The sequence below is a fragment of the Lissotriton vulgaris genome, chromosome 2_1 (assembly GCF_964263255.1).
Source record: "Lissotriton vulgaris chromosome 2_1, aLisVul1.2, whole genome shotgun sequence".
NCBI classification, from domain to species: domain Eukaryota; kingdom Metazoa; phylum Chordata; class Amphibia; order Caudata; family Salamandridae; genus Lissotriton; species Lissotriton vulgaris.
Genome location: NC_141687.1, coordinates 1871133061 through 1871158118, shown reverse-complemented (window position 1 = coordinate 1871158118; position 25058 = coordinate 1871133061). Strand labels below are relative to the sequence as shown.

The window sequence follows — 25058 nt, the reverse complement described above, 5'->3', positions numbered from 1 at the left end:
GCCGACTGCCATTTGGGAGTTTTGTAGATGAGGCGGGCTGCTTGGTTCTGCACGACCTGAAGGCAATGCTGCAGTGATTTTGGAAGTCCGTAGTACAGGGAGTTGGAGAAGTCCAGGCGGGATAGTACCAGGGAGATGATGACCTGGACCAGAGCAGCTGGGGGTAGTAGGTGACTGACTTTACGGATTTTACGAAGCTGGAACGTACATGAGGAGATCACAGCGCCCACTTGAGATCTGAGGGAAAGTTCGGCATCGATGGTCACACCAAGACTCTTTACTGATTTCACAGGGACCGGAGGGGGGCCTAGTTTGTTAGGCCAGAACTGCGGGCCCCAATGGGAGGGGCTTGAACCTGGGAGGAGGAGCTCAGTTTTTCCAGGATTTAGTTTTAGTTGGTTGTAGTTCATCCACTCCTGGATGTGTAACATGGCGGAGTGGAAGTTGTTCACGGCATCCGGGGAGTTGAGTGGGAAGATGATCTGCAGGTCGTCAGCGTAGTTGTACACTGTGATGTCCCAGCTCTGGAGCGAGTGAATCAGGGGCCAGAGGTAGAGGTTGAATAATAGGGGTGACGGGGAAGAACCCTGAGGGACTCCACAGGTCGTGGGGGTTTTGAGCGCTGTGTAGGGCCCCAAACGGACGGCTTGTGTTCTGTTGGTCAAAAAGGACTGGGTCCATTTGAGGGCAGGACCCTGGATGCCAGCCCGCTCGACACGGTGAAGGAGGATGTTTGGTCAACCGTGTCGAATGCGGCAGACAAATCCAGGAGTACGAGGGCCTGGGGGATCCCTTCGTCAGCGTTCCTCCTCAGCGTATCCAAGACTGCGAGGATGACAGCCTCGGTGGAATGGGCTGGCCTGAAGCCGGCCTGGTTAGGTTCCAGGGGGCTGGAGGTCTCGATGTAGGAGAGACACCTGGTGACGTGGGCCTCCACTAGTTTGGAAAAGTAGGGCAAGAGTGATATGGGACGGAAGTTGGAGAGTTCCGCCGGGTCCGCACCAGGTTTCTTCAGGAGAGGCACTAAGATAGCCTCCTTGAAGGTGCTGGGGACACAGCCGGTGCTGAGAGCTATTCAGCAGGGGTAAAATGCAGTCGGGTAGTTTGAGACAGACGTCCCGTAGGACCGAAGGAGGGCAAAGTCATTCGGGGAGCCTCATTTTACTCGGGTCGCAAGTTCAGCTAGTGAGTTGGGGTTGAGGGTGGGGAAGTGGGTGAAGGTCGATAAGCTGTTCGAAAGAGTGTCTAGGGGGAGTATCTGAGGGAGGGGGGGATGGAGTCCTTGATTTTATTGATAAAGAAAAGATTGAGAGCATTGCAGGTCTCTTGGGTGGGGGTCTGACCCAGGAGAGTTCTGTCGTCTGAGGTGAGTTCATTCATGATTTTGAAGACCTCCTTTGATTTATCGTCCGCGGACGAGATTCTGTTTGAGAAGTGTTCCGATTTGGCTAGGAAGATTGCGTTTTTATATTCTCTGCGAGCTGTAGTGTATTGCAGTCTGTCTGGCTCGGAGTAATTGCGTCTCCACGTCCGTTCCAGCTGGCGCCCCTTCAGCTTCTGTTTCTTAAGGTCGCCAGAGAACCATCTGTGGGAGTAGTGGTGTCTGGTACAGGGGAACTTGGTTAGGGGGGCAAATTGGTCACTGGCCGACTTTAGCCAGGTGCCACTCTCCATCATGTCGATATTGGCTGGTGTGTTAATAACTGGGCGGGTGTCGGCTAAGGTCGCGAGGAAGCCTTGGGAGTCGTGGAAGTTCCATTTGCGTGAGAGGCCGCCAGCCATCAGAGGGGCGGGGGTCCTGCCAGTGACAGTGAGGGTGGTGTCGACTAGCTGGTGGTCTGACCAAAGGCAGGGAGAGACAGATGGCTGGGAGAGTGCTAAATTATGAGTCCATATCAGGTCCAGGATGTGGCCCTTGATGTGGGTGGGCGAGAAAATTTGTTGGGTCAGATTAAGGCTATTGCGGGCTTAGAAAAGTTCTGTAGCGTGGGGGCCGGCGTTGACGTCATTTAATCCAGAAATTAAGGTCGCCAAAGAGAGCTAGTCTGGAGTGCAGTGTCAGTAGGTTGGACAGCTGTTCGATCAAGGTGGTAGCACCTTGTGTTTTGTCTCTCCCAATGCGCAGGGCCTTTTTAGCATCCCTTTTTGATTGGCTGGCTTCTATGCTTCCATTCCTTGCTTTTCAAGTACTAGGTTTTTCTTTTGGTCTAAACACTCCATGAATGTGCATGTGTTTTCCAGCATTCCATGTTTGTCTCTCTTCACCATGTCCCCCCGCCTATGTAGTGCTCACCCTTGTATACATCCTCAAGCTGCTTTCTCTCCATGTGCTTCTTCCCGCCTGCTTCACGTTGCTCTTGCTCGTTGCTTGCCCCCCCCACCATCTCCTCTCTCTATTGCTACTGCCACCCCACCCATCGTCATTTCTCGCCTTTTTTTCCTCCCTAGCCCTGTCCTCCATGCTGACATCCCATCCATTACTTCCTCTCCCCTGTTGCTTCTCCTCCTCTGTATCCACCCTCTATTTTGCTTACCCCACACCTATGCCGTCCTTTCTTGCCTGTTACATTTCCTCCCCACCCTGTCCTCCGTGTTACTTCTATCCACCCTAGCGTTGCTTCCCTCTTTCCTGGCCTTCCATTTTGGTCCCCCCAATGCGCTTAGCCATTGTTGCTCCCAAAAGCGCGTAAAAAATACATCTTTTACATTACTTTTTTATTTACAGATTTAACTCTGTAAATTAAAAATAAAATCACTTATGTGATTTTGTTGCCCTTTATTGTAGTTTTTTTTTAATTCAACCATGCTGTACAGCATCAGGGAAGCTGGACATCATGACTTAAAACCATTTGCAAAACTAATAGTTACCAAAGGCTGCCTGTTGTCTTTGTAAATGCTTGTTTGCCCTGCAGTGGTTAATCCGTGGGCCACTTAAAGTGTTACACCTATCCATACATCTTTTGCCATCTCCTTTATCATTCACCTGTCATTTCTAATCCACCTTACATGCTGGCCTTTTTAGCATCCAAAATGAAATAAGTTTGCATGGAGGCCAGTCAGCCACGCACTGCTAAGAATCATCATCATCACCATTATTATTTGTTTAGCAACCCTAATCCCAACCTTGCTCCCACAAGAGTATGGCAGTTGGAATTCGATCCTCTCTATTTCATATCCTGTTTTTGCAGCAGATGCATTAACCATTGTGCTCTCATTGGGATGCCATCAAGGGTTAGTTACACACTTCCAAGAAGAACTTTACCCACATTCCTGTAGTAGAAACGCAGCCTTCTAGTTGGCGTTGCCCACAGATGTCGGCTGCACTGAATTGACCCCTTAGGTGCCTTACTGGTAGCCCCAGGTCGGGCCCGATTGAAGGTGCCGTCTGCTCGCGTTATTAACCGAGGGCACGCCGGCACTCATAGAGTTAATCCGTTCCCCGCCAGTGTCTGGCAGCGCGGCCTGGCAGCTGCAGCTGCCGAGAGAGCCGCGCGAGGATGAGCGTCGACCTTCAGAGCCCGCGCTTTCGGCCCATGTATGGCCAGCACATAGAAGCAGCCGCTGGATTGGCCAGGCCGGGGTAAGGCGAGAGGTGACGGGCGTTCCACAAGCGTGCACCTGTTCCGTTCTTCTGCTGACCCAGTAGTGTGGCTTTAAAGGTGTCCCGGGCCTCTTGTTTCTGAGACACACATCACGTCACACCCATGAAACATTTGGCAGGGAGACCAGTGTGATTTCTGCCAAGCTCTGCCGAGTGTAAGCACTGGGCTGTGGTAATATGATGCCCCTGTTTTATTCCAGAGCTCTTGAGCGTGCGGGATGCGGTCCTGGGCACGTGTCCCGGTGCCTGCATTCCTTCGGATGACCTGAGAAACACACAGTAGAGCATACCGACATGGCGATCAGCATATTCACATTTGAAATGGATGTTTGTACAGCACAGTGTATTCTCTCGTGTCTTCTATATAGCAGTTATCACCATAGCTAGCACAGTACACACCCTCCGAGGTTCTCGAAGTTGTTTTACATTATTTGTTTAAATATAAAGTAAGACCTTTACAAATAATTGCCTGTTAGCTTTTATTTACGGCGTTATTACCTCCCGCTCTGGTACTTATTTCACATACCTAATAGGTCCTAAGAAAATTAGCGAGCGGTCTAATTTGAATGTCTAATGAAGTCACATATAGTGATGTTGCATGAAGGAACGCCACATTCTAGAATATCTTTTATGTAAAAGGAATTGGAATACTTCACTCAAGATACTGAAGTATTGCATGTACAAGTGTGTGTGTGTATGTATGTATATACATACACACACACACAGTATTTGTACTTATATGTAAAGTAAACAAAGCTGCAAATGTTTTAGACCAGCGTTTCACAAACCTTGAGTTACGACCTACTCAGGGGTCGTGAGCTGATTTTTGGTGGCTTGTGAAAGACTAAGTAAAAAAGAAGCCTTTGAATTCTGTTTTTATTTTGTCACATTTGCTGCTCTGCAGTGACGTAGGCTAAATGCCGGCTATGTTGTCTGACAATGTGCTGCTTATTTATATTTTCTTAACATGGGGATTGGTATATCCAAACTCCTCTCACTTTGCAGTCAGAGAAAGAAAAAGAAAGTAAATAATATGAGAATCGTGCTGGGGTACAGAGCCTGCGAAACGCTGTAGGATGTCATTGAATGTAACTTACAACGACTGAAACCCTATTTCCACTCATCATGTGTGTGCGATATAGGTTTATCATTAAAACTATATCTGTGCACATTTAGTTGCCATTTCAATGGAAAATATGCTGTCAGTAAATGAAGTGTGCTAACACACGATGCTTTAGTTACATTTAAAAAAATCGCCTGCCTCGTTTATTAAAGCTAGGTGGGTTGCAAAAGTTTGTCAAGCTAATAAGTGGGTTGTGGTTCTAAAACGTTTGGGAACCACTGTTTTAGATAATTAATGAGTCTACAGTTAAATCATAATCGATGCATTTAGAAATATTTAATCACTTGCTTAGTATGTATTAATGGACTATTACATATACTTGAGGTACAAAAAAAAGATACATCTGGAGATTAAGAAGCTTCTTGACCTTAATGTTGTCACGCATATTTAGATCTAATGCGGTTGGTAATATGGATGAAATGATATTAAAGCAGCACTGTTTTCTCGGGATCCTTGTAATTTGGTCCCGATCCAAAGTAAGCAAATGTCTCTGGCTGGTACTGCCCGACTTTGTCCCATTGGAGTACCATCCAGGCACAGGAAGTGGTGGTCTTTGTGAACGACCTGTCACCTGAAATGCCTAGAATGGAGCCTCTGATAACACAGACCCGGCATGGAGTGAGTGAAGGCAGTGATTCACACTTTCACCCCTCTTTGATTAAGTTTTGGACGAGGCAGTTTATTGTGTATGAGTTCATAATGTACAGTGTGTGTGTACTCCTACAGGGGGGGGGGGGGCTGGTTGCACAGTGGGATCTGTACTGTGCAGTGTGTTCATGTATAGTTTATGAAGCATATTCTGTTTCGGGTCTATATACAATTTAATTATCTTATACCACACAGGATCTTATACTGAAGAGGCATGATCATGCTGTGTGTGGTACACCTTAAAGAGGGCCTTCCTTTTACATTGCAGATGGAAAACAAATCCTAGTATACTGGGGCTTCTATTCTTTTGGAGTTTCAAACACTAGAAGAGCTCAACCTGTACTTCGGGCAGTATACATCCTCGCAGCTCCCTGTGCTCTTTTCCCACCCACTCCTGCATAAGACTTCCTCCAGTTGCCCGTCTGTACATCTCACTTTACTCCATATTCCTCAGCCCCCAACAGCATGCCCCAGGCTGGAGTACAATGTTGCACTTGAAAGTAAACTGTAAAGGTTAGCAGCCATCTCAAAACACTTTACAACCAAGCATGAAACAGTAACATAGGTGGGTGAGGCTAAGGAGGAGAGCGAGTAGAGGGCGTGCAAATAAAAAGTGATAGGACGTGGATCACAAGGAAAAAGGAGAGAGAAGGTACAAGACAAAAAAAGTAGATGATGGGGAGTGTGCAGTGGAAGAAAGAGAATGGGGAATTGAAGAGAAGGTGCACGTGATATGGCAAAGAGTTAAATAAAGCAAGCTGTATAACCTGGGGACAAGAGAAGGTTGAGTGAGGAACTACAAGGGAGAACCAGATGGAGGCGGAGTAGGAAATTGAGAGAAGGCAAAGGGAGAAGTATTTGGTCGGAGCTAAAAAAAAAAAAAGTGAGGGACACCAATGGGGCCAGTGTGGAAAAAGAGACGGGGAAATAAAGGGGAAGAGCAAAAGGGACAGGAAAAAGCAGAAGAGCTTGGGACTAAAAACGAGAGGGAGCTAGAAACGGCTGAATGAATTGGAAAGAAATAGATATGGTGATAGTAAAAACGAGCAGGAGAAAGAAATATCGTGTGCAGAGATTGCACAGGAGGGCAGTAGTTACCCTGCCCCCTCTCCTCCCCCCCCCCCGTCTGTGGGAGTGGGCAGCCAACTACAAACACAACTTGAAGAGTTGTGTGCTCTGCTAGGATGGACGAAAGATCGAGACAAACCTGCAGGCTGCACGCGGGTCTCTGCAGCAGGCTGATCCAGTCACTGTGGAGTATTGTGGGAAGCAGAGGTGATCTTTGAGATGATCTTGTCTAGCCGTTTGTTCGAGGGATCAGACGTTGTTAAAGTTGTCATTTATTGCTATGCTGACGATGCGCACTTTAAGACCGCTTTACTAAATGACGTCATATTCCTTCGACCGTGCCTCTAGACTCCAGTAGTTTATGCAGGGCTACCTTTTCATGTTGAACCGGCAAAAATAGTAGCTTCTTTTGCTCTCCCAGTAACCCCCTTGTTAGGTCTCGCCTGAGCCAATGCTCTTGCGCATTGCTCCGGCGGGACTTATGTAGGGGCTCCAGGAAATGCTGCAAGAGGGCTTTGGAATGCGGATTATGGCCAGTGCATGTGTGCCGGGCGCGCGCTCACCATTTGCTCCACCGCCCCCGCATCAGACTTCCCCCGCCACAGCAATGCCGAGAGCTTGTTGCTTTATTGCTTGTTGCTTTATTGCTTGTTGCTTTATTGCTCTCACTTGAGGCCTTGTTTTCTTAGCTGTTTCTCGTGTACTTCTCCTGTGTACAATCTCTCTGTTGCTTTCTCTCTCAGTAGCTATTCCCCCGCCCTGAGTTTCTGCCATGAATGTGCTGCTTTTACCCTCCCCACCTGCTCATCCGTTGCCTCATATGCCCCCAACATTTTTTTTTTGAACAATTTTGGTGCGGAGGGTGGAATGTAGCCAGGGATACCAGTGAGTAAATTGCTGTCCGCTCCCCCGTCTTAAACAAAGTTACTTTTGCACAACTTCTTTTTAATTCCTTCTGAATTGCTGACCCATCTCATATATATAAATGTAAAAACATTGGCACCCACATAATTCTGCCGCAGCACATGCGCAATGCCCCACCTAAATACCTGTCCCACTCCATGTTGCTGTCTCCCTCATTTTGCGAGTTTTCTGGTGTGCCCAAACTCCCACCCCTCCCACATGCTCTGTGTTGCTTTGGCTAATGTTTCTCCCCCGCCTCCAGTGTTGCTCAGCCTCTCCTTCGATCGCTGTTTTTGCCGGCCAAGACCTACCCATCCATTGCCCCACCGGCTTCTTCATTACCCCCCAAGTCCACTGTCTTTCACATTTCTCTACTTCGGACCCTCGCACACTCTCACCCTCACACCTCCTCAACCTCACACACCCTCTCACCCACCCTCACACCCCTCACCCTCACCCCCTCACACACGCTCACCCTCGCACACGCTCACCCTCACACACGCTCACCCTCACACACGCTCACCCTCACACACGCTCACCCTCACACACGCTCACCCTCACCCACGCTCACCCACGCTCACCCTCACACACGCTCACCCTCACACACGCTCACCCTCACACACGCTCACCCTCACACACGCTCACCCTCACACACGCTCACCCTCACACACGCTCACCCTCACACACGCTCACCCTCACACACGCTCACCCTCACACACGCTCACCCTCACCCTCACACACGCTCACCCTCACACACGCTCACCCTCACACACGCTCACCCTCACCCTCACACACCCTCACCCTCACACACCCTCACCCTCACACACCCTCACCCTCACACACCCTCACCCTCACAACCCCCTCACCCTCACAACCCCCTCACCCACCCTCACATACCCTCACCCTTACTCCCCCCTCACTCCCCCTCACTCACTCTCTCACAACCCCTCACACCCCCTCACTCCCCTCACACCCCCTCACCAGCTCACACCCCCTCACCAGCTCACACCCCTCACCAGCTCACACCCCCTCACCAGCTCACACCCCCTCACCAGCTCACACCCCCTCACCAGCTCACACCCCCTCACCAGCTCACACCCCCTCACCAGCTCACACCCCCTCACCAGCTCACACCCCCTCACCAGCTCACACCCCCTCACCAGCTCACACCCCCTCACCAGCTCACACCCCTCACCCTCACTAACCCTCACTCACCCTCACTCACCCTCACTCACCCTCACTCACCCTCACTCACCCTCACTAACCCTCACTCACCCTCACCAGCATAGCATAACAAAACATAGCATAATAAAAAAAAGCATAGGATAGCAAAACATAGCATAACAAAACAAAGCATAGGATAGCAAAACATAGCATAACAAAACAAAGCATAGGATAGCAAAACAAAAAATAGCATAGCATAACAAAACAAAACATAGCATAGCAAAACACAACAAAGGATAGCATAGCATAGCAAAACACAACAAAGCATAGCATAACAAAACAAAGCATAGCATAGCATAACAAAGCATAGCAAAACATAACATAACATAGCATAATAAAACAGCATAACAAAACAAAACAGCATACCATAACAAAACATAGCATAACATAACAAAGCATAACATAAGAAAGCATAGCAAAGCAAAACCTAGCTTACTATAACAAAACATAGAATAGCATAACAAAACACAACCTGCATAGCATAACAAAACAGCATAGCATAGCATAACAAAACAAAGCATAGCATAGCAAAACACAACAAAACATGACGTAACAAAACCTAGCATAGCATAACAAAACCTAGCAAAGCATAGCATAACATAAAGCATAGCAAAACAAAACATAGCATAGTATAACAAAAGTTAGCATATCATAACAAAACACAAAAAAACATAGCAGAACAAAACAAAGCATAGCATAACAAGACATAGCACAACAAAACATAGCATAGCAAAACATAGCAAAACACAACAAAACATAGCATAGCAAAGCATAACAAAACATAGAATAGCATAACAAAACAAAGCTTAGCATAGCATAATAAAACACAACAAAACATAGCATAGCATAACAAAGCATAGCATAGCAAAACACAGCATAGCATAGCATAAAATAGCATAACAAAATACAACAAAGCATAGCATAGCATAACAAAGCATAGGATAACAAAACTAAACATAGCATAGCATAACAAAGCATAGGATAGCATAACCAAGCATAGCATAACATATCAAAGCAAAGCATAACAAAACACAACTACACATAGCATAACAAAACATAGCACAGCTTAACAATACACAACAAAACAGCATAGCAAAACAAACCCTTTAATAGCATAGCATAGCATACCAAACACAACAAAAAATAGCATAGCATAACAAAACATAGCATAGCATAATAAAACACAACAAAACGTAGCATAACAAAGCATAGCATAGCAAAGCATAGCATAGCAAAACATAGCATAGCATAACAAAACACAGCATAACATAACAAAACACAGCATAGCATAACAAATCAAAGCATAGGATAGCAAAGCATAGCATAACAAAACAAAACATAGGATAGCAAAACATAGCGTAGCATACAGCATCACTCCGCATCACCACAACATCACTCAGGGGCACCACAACATCACTCAGGGGCACCACAACATCACTCGGGGGCACCACAACATCACTCGGGGGCGCCACAACATCACTCGGGGGCACCGCAACATCACTCGGGGGCGCCACAACATCACTCGGGGGGGCGCCACAACATCACTCGGGGGGCGCCACAACATCACTCGGGGGGCGCCACAACATCACTCGGGGGGCGCCACAACATCACTCGGGGGCGCCACAACATCACTCGGGGGCGCCACAACATCACTCGGGGGCGCCACAACATCACTCGGGGGCACCACAACATCACTCGGGGGCACCACAACATCCCTGTTTGCCCCCACAACAGCCCTGTTTGCCCCCACAGCATCACTCGTTCGCCCCCACAGCATCACTCGTTCGCCCCCACAGCATCACTGAACGCCACAGCATCACTGAACGCCACAGCATCACTCGTTCGCCCCCACAACATCAATCTGTGGAACCCTTCAACAACAACTGGTTCAAATATGTTCTCTCAATGTTTCAAGCTTTATTACAAATGTAACAAAAATATGTTAATATTTAACTTCTGTTATTGGATTTTCGTCACAATAAAATACACTGCACATAATCTTCACAAAAGTTATTTACAAAAGTTTAAGCTATTACCATTATAAATTACAATAACTTTTATTTAAGTATTAATTATTTGGAAAAATTAAAGCCATTGTTATTTGTAAATCAATACATGTAAGTCACGTAAATACTACACATATTGCATTACAAATGCTATAGGTGTCACATTTGCGAAAGTTATAACTATTGGCATTGTAAATGACAAAGCTATTAATTTCGCTATTTTCAAAAACAAAACATAAGAAATGTGTCATTTACAATACCAATAGCTCAAACTTTCCTAATGCGAGACCTATTGTATTGCAAATGCTTGTTTTTTTCTTCTATTTTAGGTCACTGCTTATAATGCTTTTGCACTTTTATGTCGGTTAATGTTTTTCTCATTGCATAATGCAATTCAGTATTGTTTGGTATCATGCAGCTTTGAAATCGGAACAAATTGGTAATGAAAAGTACAGTTGTTCGTAACAAGGGACCCCCACAATTCTTACGATAACCCTGACAGGGAGGCATTTGCTTTGGGCTGTATTTAATACTCCGTTTTATATGCCGCTTGTTGCGCGGTTTTCACTCGCTTGTGACTGCTACCTTGTAAAGAGCACCCATGCCTTTGACTTGACCGCAACATGGAAAACTGGAACACTTCCCCACTCGATCAAACACTGTTGCCTTGAACACATCGCTTACATCCATCGACGAGCACTTCTTTGTTCACCAGTGAGAGTTTTAATTGGCGAGCTAAGGGGTGCCTTGGTGTAGTGCAGTGTGCGGAAAGTCATTGCGCTCATTATGTATTCATATTTTCTTGGTTTACACACTTTAAAGAAATGAGATAGGTTGCCAGTTGATCTTCTGTGGCTTGGGGGTGTACTGAGACAAGTGCTCAAACTGCGGAAATTCATTCTGTAAACAGGAAATAACCCAGAACACAGGCACACCATCTGGTGAAAAATTTTAAAGTACAACCTAACACATTTCTGAATAGAAAACAAATTATTCGGAAGATCTCATTTAGAAATGGACGTACTAATTTTACAGTTCCATTCGTAATGTAAGTCGACATTTTTAAAAATGATTTTTGAAAGAAATTGTAATTGCAATAAAGTCCTATTAATCAATATTTTTAATTGCAAGTAGGAGAGCGGCTCATGTTTGACAATGGTAGCGCTGTATTTTTATGAAGCATGGCGTCATAGTAAAGCAATACCATTACAGTTTGTAGTTATTGAATATCTAATTGTTTGGTTAATGCTGGTGGAATATACACTGGGTGAAAAGATGAGCCTAAATTGGGAAGAGTTACCCAGTTCGCAAATTTCCACTACAGTGTGCTAAAGTAAGCAATCATCTGATGGATACATCTAGCCACAGATTCCTTACCTTTGATTTTCCTTCGAGTAGTACCCCTGCTCTCCAGTATGTGGCGTCCATCGGCTCTGTGTGATGGCAGCCCCAGGAGTGACTTCTGTGTCGCTTATATAGACACCACCTTGGCATGCTGCCGTCAGTTGTCTTTTTTGTGTGCCAGCTAACCGCCTATTTGTGAAGAGAGCTACCCTCTGTCACTTTTTGAAAGAAATTTTCTACCTTTTGTCGACCCCTTTTTTTGGTATGTAGAATGTTCTTCGGAAAACCTTGGGATTCAAGTCATGCGGTGCTGGTCATCTCGCCATGGCAGTGACTGACCCCCATTTGGTCTGCATGTCTAGAGCGCAACCAAGACTTAGTCGTGCTCCGACTGCCAGGCCATGGCCCCGGAGGCTTTGAGGGAGAGGTCCCTGAAGCTGCTTGCTTCAGTGACCTCTGGCAGTTAATACCATACCTGTCTTCTTCAGAGATTACAGTCCTGGTTAAGAGGAAGGGCCCGGCACTGCTCCAAAAGTCCCATGTCCTCTTCGTCCCACTCAAAATCGTCTGGGCATCCAGATACGAGGCACGTAAAACACCAGAAGTCGAAGAGCCAGGTCATCAGTCCGGACTCTGAAGTCTGCTAGCGAGGGGTCTGTACGAAAGTGGAGAGGGGAGGTCGTTCCATTTCATAGCTGCGATATAGGAAATGAGTGGCCCCACTGTGATGGATGCTAGGTGTCTGTACGAGGGCGAATGAAAGAGCACAGGTATCGAGAGCTGGTGAAAGTTCAGTTGATGGTTGATTTAGGCAAGTCCTAGGTCAGGGAGGGCTTTGTAGGCATGTGAGAGGATCTTGAACTGGCATCTCTTGTGGATGGGGAGCCAGTAGAAGTCTCAGGTGAAGGGCGATGTCAGTTCGTTTGGGGAGGTCCATGATGAGTCTCGCTGCAGTTTTCTGTGAGTTCTGGAGTCTTCTGAAGAGGTGGGTTGAGATGCCGGTGTAGTTGACATAGTTGAGGCAGCTAGTGACGAGGGCCTGAGTTATGGTCTTTCTGGGGTTGGTTGGTTCTGATTCTGCAGGCATGCAAAGTGTGTGGAAGCTGGAGGAGGCGATTGTGTTGACTTGTCGTTTTATGGTCAGTTGGCTGCTAAGGATGATGCTGAGGTTGGTGCATGGTTGGTCAGTGTGGTTGTAGGTATGAGTTCTGCCGGCCACCAGCTGTGGTCCCATGCGGAGGTGGTCTTTCCGAAGAACAGTACTTCAGTTTTGTCAGAGTTAAGTTGCATGCAGTTGTATCATCCATTTGGCTACATTGGTCATGGCGTTGCAGAAGTTATTTTGGGCGTTTGAGGGGTCTTCGGTGAGCAAGAGGATCATTTGAGTATCTGCATAGGAGATTGTGTTGAGTCCGTGGGATCTGACGACGTGTGCGGGGAAGGGGGATGGAGTCATGTAAATGTTGAACCGGGTGGGGCTGATGGATGATCCCTTTGATATGCTGCATTAGGTGTGGAGGTGAAGTCAGGCAGTCAGATGCTCTGTGCGTCCTCTAAGGAAGGAGGGCGTCTTGCTGTATGCATATGTTGTGGAATCTGTTGATGAAGATGTTGTGGGAGACCGTGTTGAACGCCGCAGAGAGATCAATGAGGATAAGGGCCACAGTTTCTCCATGGTCAAGGAGTGTTCGGAAGTCATCTGAGGCAGCAATCCGCATGGTCTCTGTGCTGTGGTTTGCCCGAAATCCTGAATATAAGGTGTCCGGTCGGTGGTTTTGTTCCGGCAAGTAAGTGAGCTGCTGGTTGATGGCTTTCTCAAGCACTTTTGCCAGGGGTGGTAGCAAGGAGATTGAACGATCATTTTTCTAATTGCTGTGGTCGGCAGAGGCTTTCTTTAGGAGGGGGGTCTGATGTCTGCGTCTAGCCATCTGTCCGGGAATGTTGCTGTGGAGATGGAGGTGTTGAGAATGTTGGTGAATTGCGTGCTGATTGAGTTCATTGTGAGATTGTAGAGGTGGTGGGGGCAGGGGTCGGAGGGAGCACTGGAGTGGATGGAAGACATGATAGTTAAGGTGGTCCAGGCAGTTAATGGAGACCAAGTGGTGATAGTTTGGCCGACATTTGCTAGTTGGTTGAGGTCGTTGGTGTTGAGGGTTGTAGTTTGAAATTGTTCTAGATATTGGGTTCTTACTGTAGAAGTAGTCTGAGAGGTAGTCGTAGAGTTCTTCCTGCGAGGGGCGGACGGTGTTCTCCAAGTCTGTCGGGTTGGAGATTTCTTTGACTAGTTTGAAGAGTTCCTTTGTGTGGTAGGTTGCAGAGTGGATGCGGGTGGTGATGGCTGCTTTCTTGGCTTCTTTGATGTACCAGTGATAGCTGCTAAGGGCTGTTTTGTGAGCTGCTCTGTCAGCGGAGTTCTTGGTTGTGCCCATCGTTTCTCGAGTTGTTAACAGTTGCACTTGGTGGTCCTGAGTTCTGGGGTGTGCCAGCTGGCATATTTGGAGGTCTTGTTGGATTTTGTAGGTTTCAATGGCGATCCAGGCATCGAAGTTCTGGACGGCCTGATAGAGGTCTATTGAAGCCTCCGGTTGGGAAGTGGTGAGGGCCTGTGACCACTGAGTTTTGGTGATCTTGCTCCAGCTGCGGTGGAAGGAGATTTGATGCCTGGTGATGGTGTGCTGGGCATCAGTGATGGTGAAGTTTACCATAGTGTGGTCAGTCCAGTGAGTCCTGTGGTGTGGCTGAATTTGATTCTGTCACTGGAGGTGAAAATGAGGTTGAGTGTGGGTCCAGCTTTGTTCGTGGGTCTGTGACAAGTTGGGTGAGGCTGATGTTGAGATTCTCCAAGAGGGCGATAGAATTGGCTTGGTTGGGTTTGTAAGTGTGAGAGTTGAAGTCACAGAGTAGGATGTAGTGGTGAGAGTTGTTTGCTGGGGGGGTGGGAGATGAGGTTGGGGATGGCCTCGCAGATTGTTGCTCTGGGTCCCGGGGATCTGTAGGTGAGGATGTCTCTTATTGTGGTTTTCGCATCGGTTTGTAGTAGGAAGTTGAGATGTTCCATGAGAGTTGTAGGGTCGTCATCGGTGGAGGTGTATCTGATTGTTTTCTTGAAGACTATGGCGATACCTCCGCCTTGGTTGTTGGCGCGATCTTGGCGTATCTTCTTGCAGGCTTCGGGAATGAAAGTGGTGATTTTGGGGTTCGATGAGGGGTTGAGCCACGTTTTCGTGATTAAGTCAATGTCTGTGGAGAGGGTGGTGATGGTGTCCCAGATTTCCGTGGCATGTTTGCAGAGTGAGCGGGCATTGAGCACGATACAATGGAGCGGTTGCTCCATTGGGATATTTCATAGGCTATGTCGCAGGAGAAGTGACAGGCTGGTGAAGGGTCCTTTGGTGTATCGTGGGGCGGAGAAAGAGCAATTGTTTTGGCGTTCAGGAGTTCCTTGGCGGTGTACAGTCTGGTGGCAGGAAAGCCGGGAGTCCTGGTGCTAGGCGTTGTCCAACCCGGCGGTACGCCGGCTGCGCATCCGCTGCATGGGTCTGCTGTGCGGGGGCCTCCATTTGTTGTCCTAGTGGGTGGCCCTGTGCTCCAGACAAAGACCTGGAATTGGCAGCTTGAGGGACCGGGACAGCAGGTGGTGCAGAGACTAGGCAGGGGAAGCGGCAGCGCCAGGACAACAGGTAGCAAAGGGACAGCAGGAGGTGCAGGGAGCAGCAGCGCAGAGACAGCAGGGAGAAGCAGTGCAGGCAGCGCAGTGAGTGCAGGCAGCACAGGGAGGACAGGCAGCGCCGGGACGGCAGGCAGCGCAGGAACGGCAGGCCATGTGGGGACAGTACCTTAACCTGGGGTCAGGCGAGAGAGGGTGGCCCAGCCCAGCTTCCTCCGGGCTCTGAAGGGTACGGACGAGTCCACTCTTGGCCTGGGCTCCACCTATGTCTCGCGATGCGGGAATCGCAGGGAGCCTCTATCCAGTACCAGGGGCACAAAAAAGTGAAATCGAGCTTGTCCTGCCTCCGGGGCTGCTAAGAAATGTAATCCTTAGAGGTCCGATGGAGGGAGGGGGTGAAGCACTCTCAAGTTCGGTAGCAAGCAGAATAGAAGAGGAGACATCTCCTGGAGGGGAGAGTGAAGACACTCGCTCTCTCGGAATTGGAATCTGCTCACCCGTGACAATATTAGGGCCGTGAAGTTGTGCAAGCTTTTCTTAGTCAGCAAAGGAGAATAGATGTCCTCCCGCTGTACTTCGTTTTCTGGCTTTGTCATTCTTTCTTGTGTATGGCACACAAACGTTAACTTTTTCCATACATAACATGCAAGAACACGTTTGAGTTGAGCCTTTTATAAGTTAAGTGAAAAGTTAATAGGTGTGCCCAGAATCACTTCTAGTGACGGCGTTTCCGGTGCATGATCAAAGAACTGGAGCCTAAGTAAAGTGTACAATGTTGTCACAGGCCACGAAAGGTCTAACTATAGTCAGATTCCTTCTCTGCTGCCAAATAAAGTATTTTTGTGTACGTTTTTGGATATTCCACTGTGTCCTTGCAAACCTTCCCACAGTGTGCTCTTGATGGACATGCCGCAATGTATGACTGTAGAACATATTTCAGACAATGAGATCCTCACTCTGGTGTTCAAGCTCTGTAATGGTTGCATTTTCTTCCAAAGCCAGACGTGGTCTCTATGCTTTTCTTTGATTTATTACATTCACACTCTTTTATTGAATATTGGGAGCACTTTCCCTGCATTTCCGCATGCCGTACCTGATTCTGCCCTTCAGCTGGGACATTCCTGCCTGTTTCTTTCTGCCGGTCTCCTCCCGCCGCTGCGTGCCTTCTGTCACCTGGCACTTGCAGCCGCAGTGGGGGCAGTGGGGGGGAGACTACAACCACCACCAGTCTCTGCAGCAGGAAGCCGCGACCCACCCATTGCGCGCCCGGAGGCGCTTTAAATATGAAGGTGAACATCGGAGGAGCGGGTTGCTTTATTGAATATTGGGAGCACTTTCCCTGCATTTCCGCATGCCGTACCTGATTCTGCCGTTCAGCTGGGACAGTCCTGCCTGTTTCTTTCTGCCGGTCTCCTCCCGCTGCTACGTGCCTTCTGTCAACTGGCACTTGCAGCCGCAGTAGGGGGGAAACTACAACCACCACCAGTCTCTGCGGCAGGAAGACGCCCCCACCCATTGCGCGCACAGAGGCGCTTTGAATTTGAAGGTGAACTTCGCGTTGCGGGACACGCCGGGCTAAGCCCGGGCAAAGGGCGGGCCGTCTGTGGCTGTCCGGGGCTGGCCAAGGCTGGGCTGGGCTGGGCCACCCCCCATTGGTTGTTCTTCCAAAAACCCCTGGACTCACTGGACATATTAGTAAGACTCTTTATCTTCCTTATTTTATTTTTTCCACCTCAATTAGTCAATTAAGTTGTAGGGTATACTTGAACGTGTTATTTATTTCCCGACATCCATCATGGCCACTTTGACAACTTTGGGCAGAAAATCACTTGTGGGTGGGTCTGTACAAGGAACACTAGACCAATTTATCACAAGAGCGGCGTCGGTATTCGAGCGCGAAATCGCTCTTACTGAGCGGCGTTTATCCTCTAAACTGCTGAAGAAACGCTCCTCCCTGGGTCACATACAGACAGTAAACACTCCTCCCCATCATGTCTCGGCCTCGGAGTATTCCTCCGATATTGGTATACCCCTACAGCTTCAACACACCAACACGAAATAAGCTAGCTAACTAGGTGGATATCAGCTCCTGTTCGCAAACTGAGATTTCCTCAGACGAATAGATAAGTCTAGCAACTACTGATCCTCCTAATAAAGGGGAAACACAGACATTAACTAACACCTCTGGTGCAGGCTTACCATCTAAAGGTAAAGGTGGGGGAAATAGACGTAAGGGTAGACGCACCAAGTCAGTTAAATTAGCAATGAACCCCACAAACATTAAAGCCCCAGGAGAAAGTAAATGTGAGCAGTGTAACTCATGTACAAAAACATTCTGTATACAAGATCTAATGAGCGACCTAGAGAAATTGATTAAATCCCTGGTCATACCGCGTGTCGAGAGGGTTAAGAGGCTCGCAGAGCAACTGGGGTCTCTTCAAGAGGTAAATTTAGCTAACTCAGAACTCCTTAAAACAGTAGCTAACAGTAACAAGCATCGACCTGTTGATCCAACGCTAGAGACGGTTAAACCTCATTCTATGCCAAGTTCTGACCCCCTTGCCTACTGATAGAAAAGACACCTCCTCTATCCCGCCTGAGACACAGCTCCGGCTCCAACGAAAAATGTGGTAACTGGTGATAGAGGGCTAAAAAGTAACCAAGGTGGTAAACAGGCTAAAACTCCAAACACACCTCACACGGGGCGGAATCCACCAGGACAAGACCAGCATATCGACCTTCCGCCGGAGGCAGAACCTTATGTTATTGTACTTACCGGCGTACCAGAGCTGCCAGCGGTAAATCCTGAAGGTCATCAGGACCTTAAAAACATGGTAATACACTGACTAAGCAAAAACAGGCCTCTTCGACCCGAAATTGATGGTGAGATATTGCTTGTCAGAAGATTAGGGTGGGTAGGAAGGAAGCCAAAGGACATACAAGGGGACACCATCATCCTTAATTTCAGAGACCATAGGGCACCAGATTACATCAGAGACTGGTTCCCTGATGGTTACGGGAGCGGCATATCCACCAGGGACTTAAGTTACTTTCACCCACATGCCCTAATAGGGACAAATTCTAGAGCGCCCTATCAGTCCAGCCGGAGTATGCATGGTTCTGCCATCAATGTTACCACCCTTAATAGGTTTGCCCCACTTGAGGGAATGTAGGGAGAAGACTGACGCCAAGTGGGATAAAGGACTTGGGGGAGGATCATGTCTTATCTTTATCTGGTATCAGTTTACCTGTAATGGAGGAAGCGGGTGTATCCGATGTCTTGTTGGACACGGGGGGGATCCCTATTAGTAATAACAAAACCCACGTAGGTCATCAGTATCTGTCCTGAAACTTAGCAGGGTTAAAGGACAAAATGGACTTTCCTGATTGGCTAGATCTGGTAAAACATTACAAAATCTTGTGTTTTCAAGAAACCTGGACGGTGAAAGAGTTTAATTTATTGGGCTACAAAACTTTTAACACTCGGCTATTGCTACCCAACACAGAAGAAACAAAGGGGGCTTATGTACCTACATTGCAACCACCTCAGACATAATAGTCCACAACTTTATAACAGCAGACTGTTACCAGATTTTGGCAGTTAGTTGGCCTGGTCAGTATAGAGGGGCAATTATTAATTTTTATAACCATGCTCACCCTTCTATTTGGGAGGAAATCATTACAAGTCTTAGAAATTTACTTGGAGGGCTAGAAAATTCAAAAGATGGGGACTTACTAATATTATGGATTGGAGATTTTAACTGCTCCCTCTGTACTTCATACTCCACAGGCATGGGCCCTTTGATGGGTTAAAGGGTGGATTCTTTGACACACTTTGCCCACTCTAAGTTAGGGGATTTGCTCAATGCACTAATATGAGTTTGATATGTGCTTTATTAATGAAAGCTGCTCACCAGAGGAGAGTTTTAAGCCGACCTTTCTTGGTAGAGGGGCCAACACGCTGATAGACTTTACTCTCCTATCTTCCAGATATCAATCACTTGTTACATCTTGGGAGACACTCAATGTCGCCATGAGTGACCACTATCCTATCTCCTTTTGTTTGAAAACAGAGGGTCGGGTAGCAATTACTAAAGCCCCTTATCCCACTCCTATTAGTTTAGCAAGCACAAATGGTTACACCATTAGATGGGCTAAGGTAGATCCCAAACTGTTCGTTCAAAAACTAGTTACGAAAATGTATTCCTGCTTTCCATAACAGCAGGAAATTGCCCGGTTCTAGACGCCTTTGGTCAGATTACAAATGAGATAAAAAACAGCTGTCTAGACAATATAAAACCCAGATTAAGAAACGCAAGGGCTGGTTTGATAAAAACTGCACTAGGGCACATCGAAATCTGAAATCTGCCTTACAGGAAGTCCCTAGATCTATGGAACTAGTAGGACGAAACAGGAGAGCTTACCGGGTAGCCATGGATAGAAGGAAAAAAGAGTTTAAAATAGCACTGTGGCAAAATCTCCACGACGCATGCCTAGTAAACGATAACATAGCGTTTTGGAGAGCAGTGAATGCCCCGTTTTTAAAGGACAAAGAAATGTCCTGGGTTGAGTTCTTTACTAACTTATATAATAATCAACCCGCGCCCACAGAACATTCACTGTATCTTCTTTTGTAAATTTTGTTATCCCCAGGAAAAAGTTTTTGATCTCAATTCTAAGGAACTGGGGCATTAGAGGGTGCAGTGCCGCTTTCTCTAGATTAAAAAAACTGGAAACAATTTTTGTGATGGAAGCGGTTACCTCTTATTTAAAGATTGTCATTGCCTTGAGGAAAATTTTGTGACATGGGCACTCCTTGAACATGGTTTACATCTTTCTGGCCTTCTTCCTTTTTGTTGTCGTGGTATATGATTTATTCTCCCTATACATGTTTTGAATCATGAACTGTGATGGAAATTTTTTAGCTGATTTTAATATTTTAAATGAATGTTTTTATATGTGCTTTTATGATTGTATTTAAAATTCGAATAAAGCTGAATTTTGACCTTTTGACCTACATTCACACTCAAAGCCCACATGTAAACTAGTACACTTTATAGGTCTGGATTTAGCCAAGACCTTTTAAAATTACTAAAATTCGATGCATATATTGTAATTTATAGGATCTTTCAGTCAGTCCTCTTCATCCATTGGTCTGTTGTCATTCCCATGTTTCTTCCACCCACCACTGCATACAAGGGGCGGTAGGGCAACCCATTTCAGACATTGGCTAACTTCACTGTGGGTGACAACATTCTGTTTTTTCTCAAGGAGCATATCCTCACACATAGTAGGTCCCTTCAGTGTCAGTGGCTACTTGTAATGTGTGATTTTTGAGACCCAAAAATAGTTTTCCTTTTGGGCTTTTTTTAATATTGGACATTGTCCAGCAGCTCCCCCAAATAGCAAGTTTGTTTTTGTTGCTATGAACCTATTTCACTGGACTCCAGCTAGACTACATAAACTGAACTTGCCGGAGAGTGATTCTTACTGGAATTGCAATAAGTGGACTGACTCATACAAACACTTGTTTTCCAGTGCCCTCTTCTTACTCCGTATTGGGGCCAAATTCAGACTCGCCTATCAGCTATCTTCGATACCCCGATCCTATTAGATTTCTCCACAGTGATCTTAGGTCCTTGGGCCTCTAGGAATAAGATGAACTTTGAAACCGTGGACACGGCACTACTTGATCTCCTACTGGTGATTGCTGTAAAGGTCATCTTGTCTGAGTGGACATCCTTTACTCATCTTTCTTTCCACACATGGTGGGTTTGGGTTTCTTCTTTAACAAGAAGAGCTCATGGGTCACAATCCAACTGACCGATATAAATCCCCAGAACTCCTCTGCTGTCTGGTACTCTCTTGACAAGTTCGGTGTTCTGGAGAAAAGCAATCAGTTACGCTTATCACCACCAAACTTGGGACCTTAGGTAATGTCCAACGTCTAGACTAGGCTATCCTACTGCCCTAACTATTTCTCCCCTCCTTTCCGCACAATCCTTTCCCTGGCTTCTCTTGTTTGCCTTGCTTACTCCTTATGCAGCAGACATATCTTATACTCCAGATACATAAAACTTTATTCCCTAATCTCCTATTTTAGGGTGGATGGACTTATCTCACCATGAGAGTATAATCACTGATGCACTCATTTTAATTTCATTACCAATACATCTGTTTCATTTAAATTATGAATGTCTGCTGATTCTTATGTTGATCGAAAGGTAAAGTTTTAAAAAAAAATGCATTTACATAGACATAAGGCTGGCCGCCAACGCCAATCCTATTGATGTTGCCAATACTTGTTTTCTAGTGGAGGCACATATATGGGTAACGTAGTTGAGAATCTGTGCTTCATGTTAACAGAAAGGTCTCTAGCGAGGGTCACCACTGCCTAGAGCCAGACCTCTGCACCGGTGTCTTACATCTGCAAGTGGCGGCTGGCACGGGCGGCCCCCGATGACGCTGCCAGTCCAGGCAGATGAATTGTCTTTAGTGATTCAGGTTGTATTGCATTCAGACGTTGCCCTCTTGTTCGAAGAACTCTAAGTTTTGGTGAGTGAGTATTCTATGAGTGTGAATTTTCCAATTGTATTTTCAGACGTTAAGGAAAAAAGGCCTCAATGGTTGTGAGAGCCCTGATGCTGACGATTACTTTGAGCACAGTCCACTCTCGGAGGACAGATTCAGCAAACTAAATGAAGATAGTGATTTTATGTTCAAGCGAGGCCCTGTAAGTACTTTTTTGTTTTCTCTCTACTGTTATGTGTTGATCCTTTTTATTAACTTCGTCATTTAGGCTCTGAACAAGAAGGAACACCGTGGGTGTGACAGCCCGGACCCCGACAGCTCCTATGTGCTCACTCCACATACGGAAGAAAAGTATAAAAAAATTAACGAGGAGTTTGATAATATGATGCGGAATCATAAGATCGCAGTGAGTACGAAAGAATGGCTTGTGCTTTTATCTTGTGCATGAAGAGGCGCAACCACCCCAATCCCATGCACCCCCTGCTCTGCCATGCAACAGCAAGGGCATGCCAGTAACATGCGTTTTCAGAAGTAGCAATTCCACCTCGTTATCACTTTTATTTCGATGTAATTTTTTTATTCACATTTTTGTTTGTTTTTGTTAGAGTGATTATAATAGAAATTTATGTTCTCGTGGACCAAAATAAGTTCTGGTTAAGGAACTCTAAGCTTGTAGTCTCTCTTACTGATTTGCCTTCTGTTGCCTAAATGTATATAGGTAAAGATAAAAGGAAAAAGCAATGAGTGAACTTCCAGAGTTCATGAAATGAGTCACAAAGCTTGATCCGAACCCATCCCTTAGCTTACCTCAATCAGAGTAAACCTGCACTGCTGTATCATTCACCCATAACCACTGAAGTCTCATTTCCCGAGTTCTCATCTTTATTAAATTCAAAGCTTCTTTCATAGTGAAGTTTTCCTCCTAAGGTGGTGGTAGAAACTGACTTCGTAATTGAGAAGCAATTCCCATTTATTTAGAACTGCCTCCAGCTGCAACACTAGAGCATTCTTCTATTTTTTTGGGAGTCGATTGTTGCTAAAATCAGTGGATGGACTGGCATATTTCCTCTTTCAGGGAGCCTCATTGTGGATGTCTCACAACGTTCTCAGAAGAAAAGGGAGCTTGACTGTTTTTCTGTATTGTAAAACGTAGACAAAGATGCGAACCAAAGTCCAAAATGGCCTGCTTCAATATACATATTTATAAAATTGTCTTTAATTTTAGTGATTTTTAGTTCTCATATTTTGATTCCCCTAGTTTATTTATTTGCCAGTATTTATCTTACTTATGTGTATGTGCAGGCGTCTGTTTGCTTTGCTATCCTGTGTTGCCATTGATGCAGGGGGAGTTTGGCTAATAGATCTCTATAGACTTCAATTTCCTTCCGCCTGGATCGTCACTAATTTATTGAAGTGAATTTACTGTGCATTTACACATTCAGGAAGTGATATTAGTGAGGAAACACACACACACCCACACACCCTCTCAAAGTATAAAACATATACATACTTTGAGTAATTGTATACTTTTTATGTGTGCCTAGAGTGGGTTGAATAGATTCACATATGCTGTGGTCTTGGCACCCAGAAGAGTGACTAGTATTGGATGGAAGGCTGCAGTCCTCCATGGCAGCACAGGTGATCTCTCACGGTTTGCTCACCTACATCAAGTCCTTCCAAAATGTTCCATGTTTCACAGTCCCACGCAGTGGGCCCCACCTCCTCAGTCTGTTTCTGTCTGTGTGCCTGAATCTGCTCCCGTGTTTTGTCCACGGTCTGAATAATGCAGTTGAAGCCATCACACACTCTGCCTCTGTTCTCTCTAATAAATGACCAGCAATACTGCTGTTCTCGAGGCCCCTTTTCGGGCACCCACTGCAGACTCTGATGAGGGTGGTCCGCACATTGATCCAGTGTGTAGAAATTTGACATAGTTGCTCCAAAAAGTGAATAATTCTAGGAGCATTGCTGAACATGAAACCATTCTTTAAAAAGATGAAAAAATTAATAGATATAACAGTCTTGTACAATGCGTTTAACTATAGCCATGGCGTGTAACCTGATTCGTCTTAGTTCTGTACTTTCAGGAAAGCTTATTTTTGTAGTACTAATCTGTTCTAGACTCGTATGCTGTCCATTACTTTCAGTATCTAAGAGATTCATCAATATTTCAGAAAATTGGATTGAGTGTTTGTGTCTTGTGCCTTGACTCCAACAGTGTTTGACATCCATGAGGCATCTGCAGAAGGCATACCTCCTTTTTTCATGTATCTTGTGGACATCGATCTCTGTGATGATCTACCTGTCTATCTAATCTGTAAGCTCCTAATTGACCCCCCTAAACCAGCATCTTATTCACTGTCCTTGTATGCGGACATCTTTACTTATCATGGCTCATGTGCCTTGTATTCTTTATCACCTGCTACCGTTATCACAGTTTCTGCTATCTGCAGCGACCTTTCTATCCAGATAGACTGCAGTTGGAGTAGCAGTTAGACCTACTTCCACACACCATGGATTTTTTTCTACCAAGATAAATTCTGCAGTGGATGATGAAACTGAGCCGCATGTCATCGTAACATGAACCAGTCAATGGGCACCGCTCAGAGGAATCATAGGAAGATGAGTGAGAGACCACAGTCTCCTTCCCTTTTTTATCTACAAAGGCAATTCACCTCAAGAACTTACTTTTCAGTAAAAAATATTTTTCTCTTCAGCCCACTCATGAGTTGTCAGAGAGAGATCAGATAAATAACATACAGGAATGGACAGTTCGCTCCATTAATATGGTCATTGCATAGGAGCCCGACCAACACATTCAGCATTGTGTCTGCATTTAAAGTAAGCTTGAGCTTTATGCTGTTGAGAGACGAACACTACAGCTGTCATGTTGCCACCTTCTGTGGATGGAAGTGTATAAAATTTTACCTGCAAGATCGCTGC

At 46.1% G+C, this 25058-nt stretch overlaps 1 protein-coding gene across 6 annotated transcripts in view; it reads left to right on the top strand.

Annotated features, from left to right (window-relative positions):
- Positions 1-25058, top strand: part of MEF2A (myocyte enhancer factor 2A) — a 500550-nt gene that overhangs the window by 352068 nt on the left and 123424 nt on the right. For 3 of the 6 annotated variants that reach the window (XM_086958073.1, XM_086958072.1, XM_086958069.1), the window contains exon 4: positions 22186-22317. In XM_086958073.1, the coding sequence (XP_086814199.1) occupies positions 22186-22317 (132 nt within the window). Of the gene's footprint in view, positions 1-22185; positions 22318-22383; positions 22522-25058 lie in introns of all 6 variants that reach the window. The other 3 variants (XM_086958071.1, XM_086958070.1, XM_086958074.1) reach the window with 2 other exon arrangements.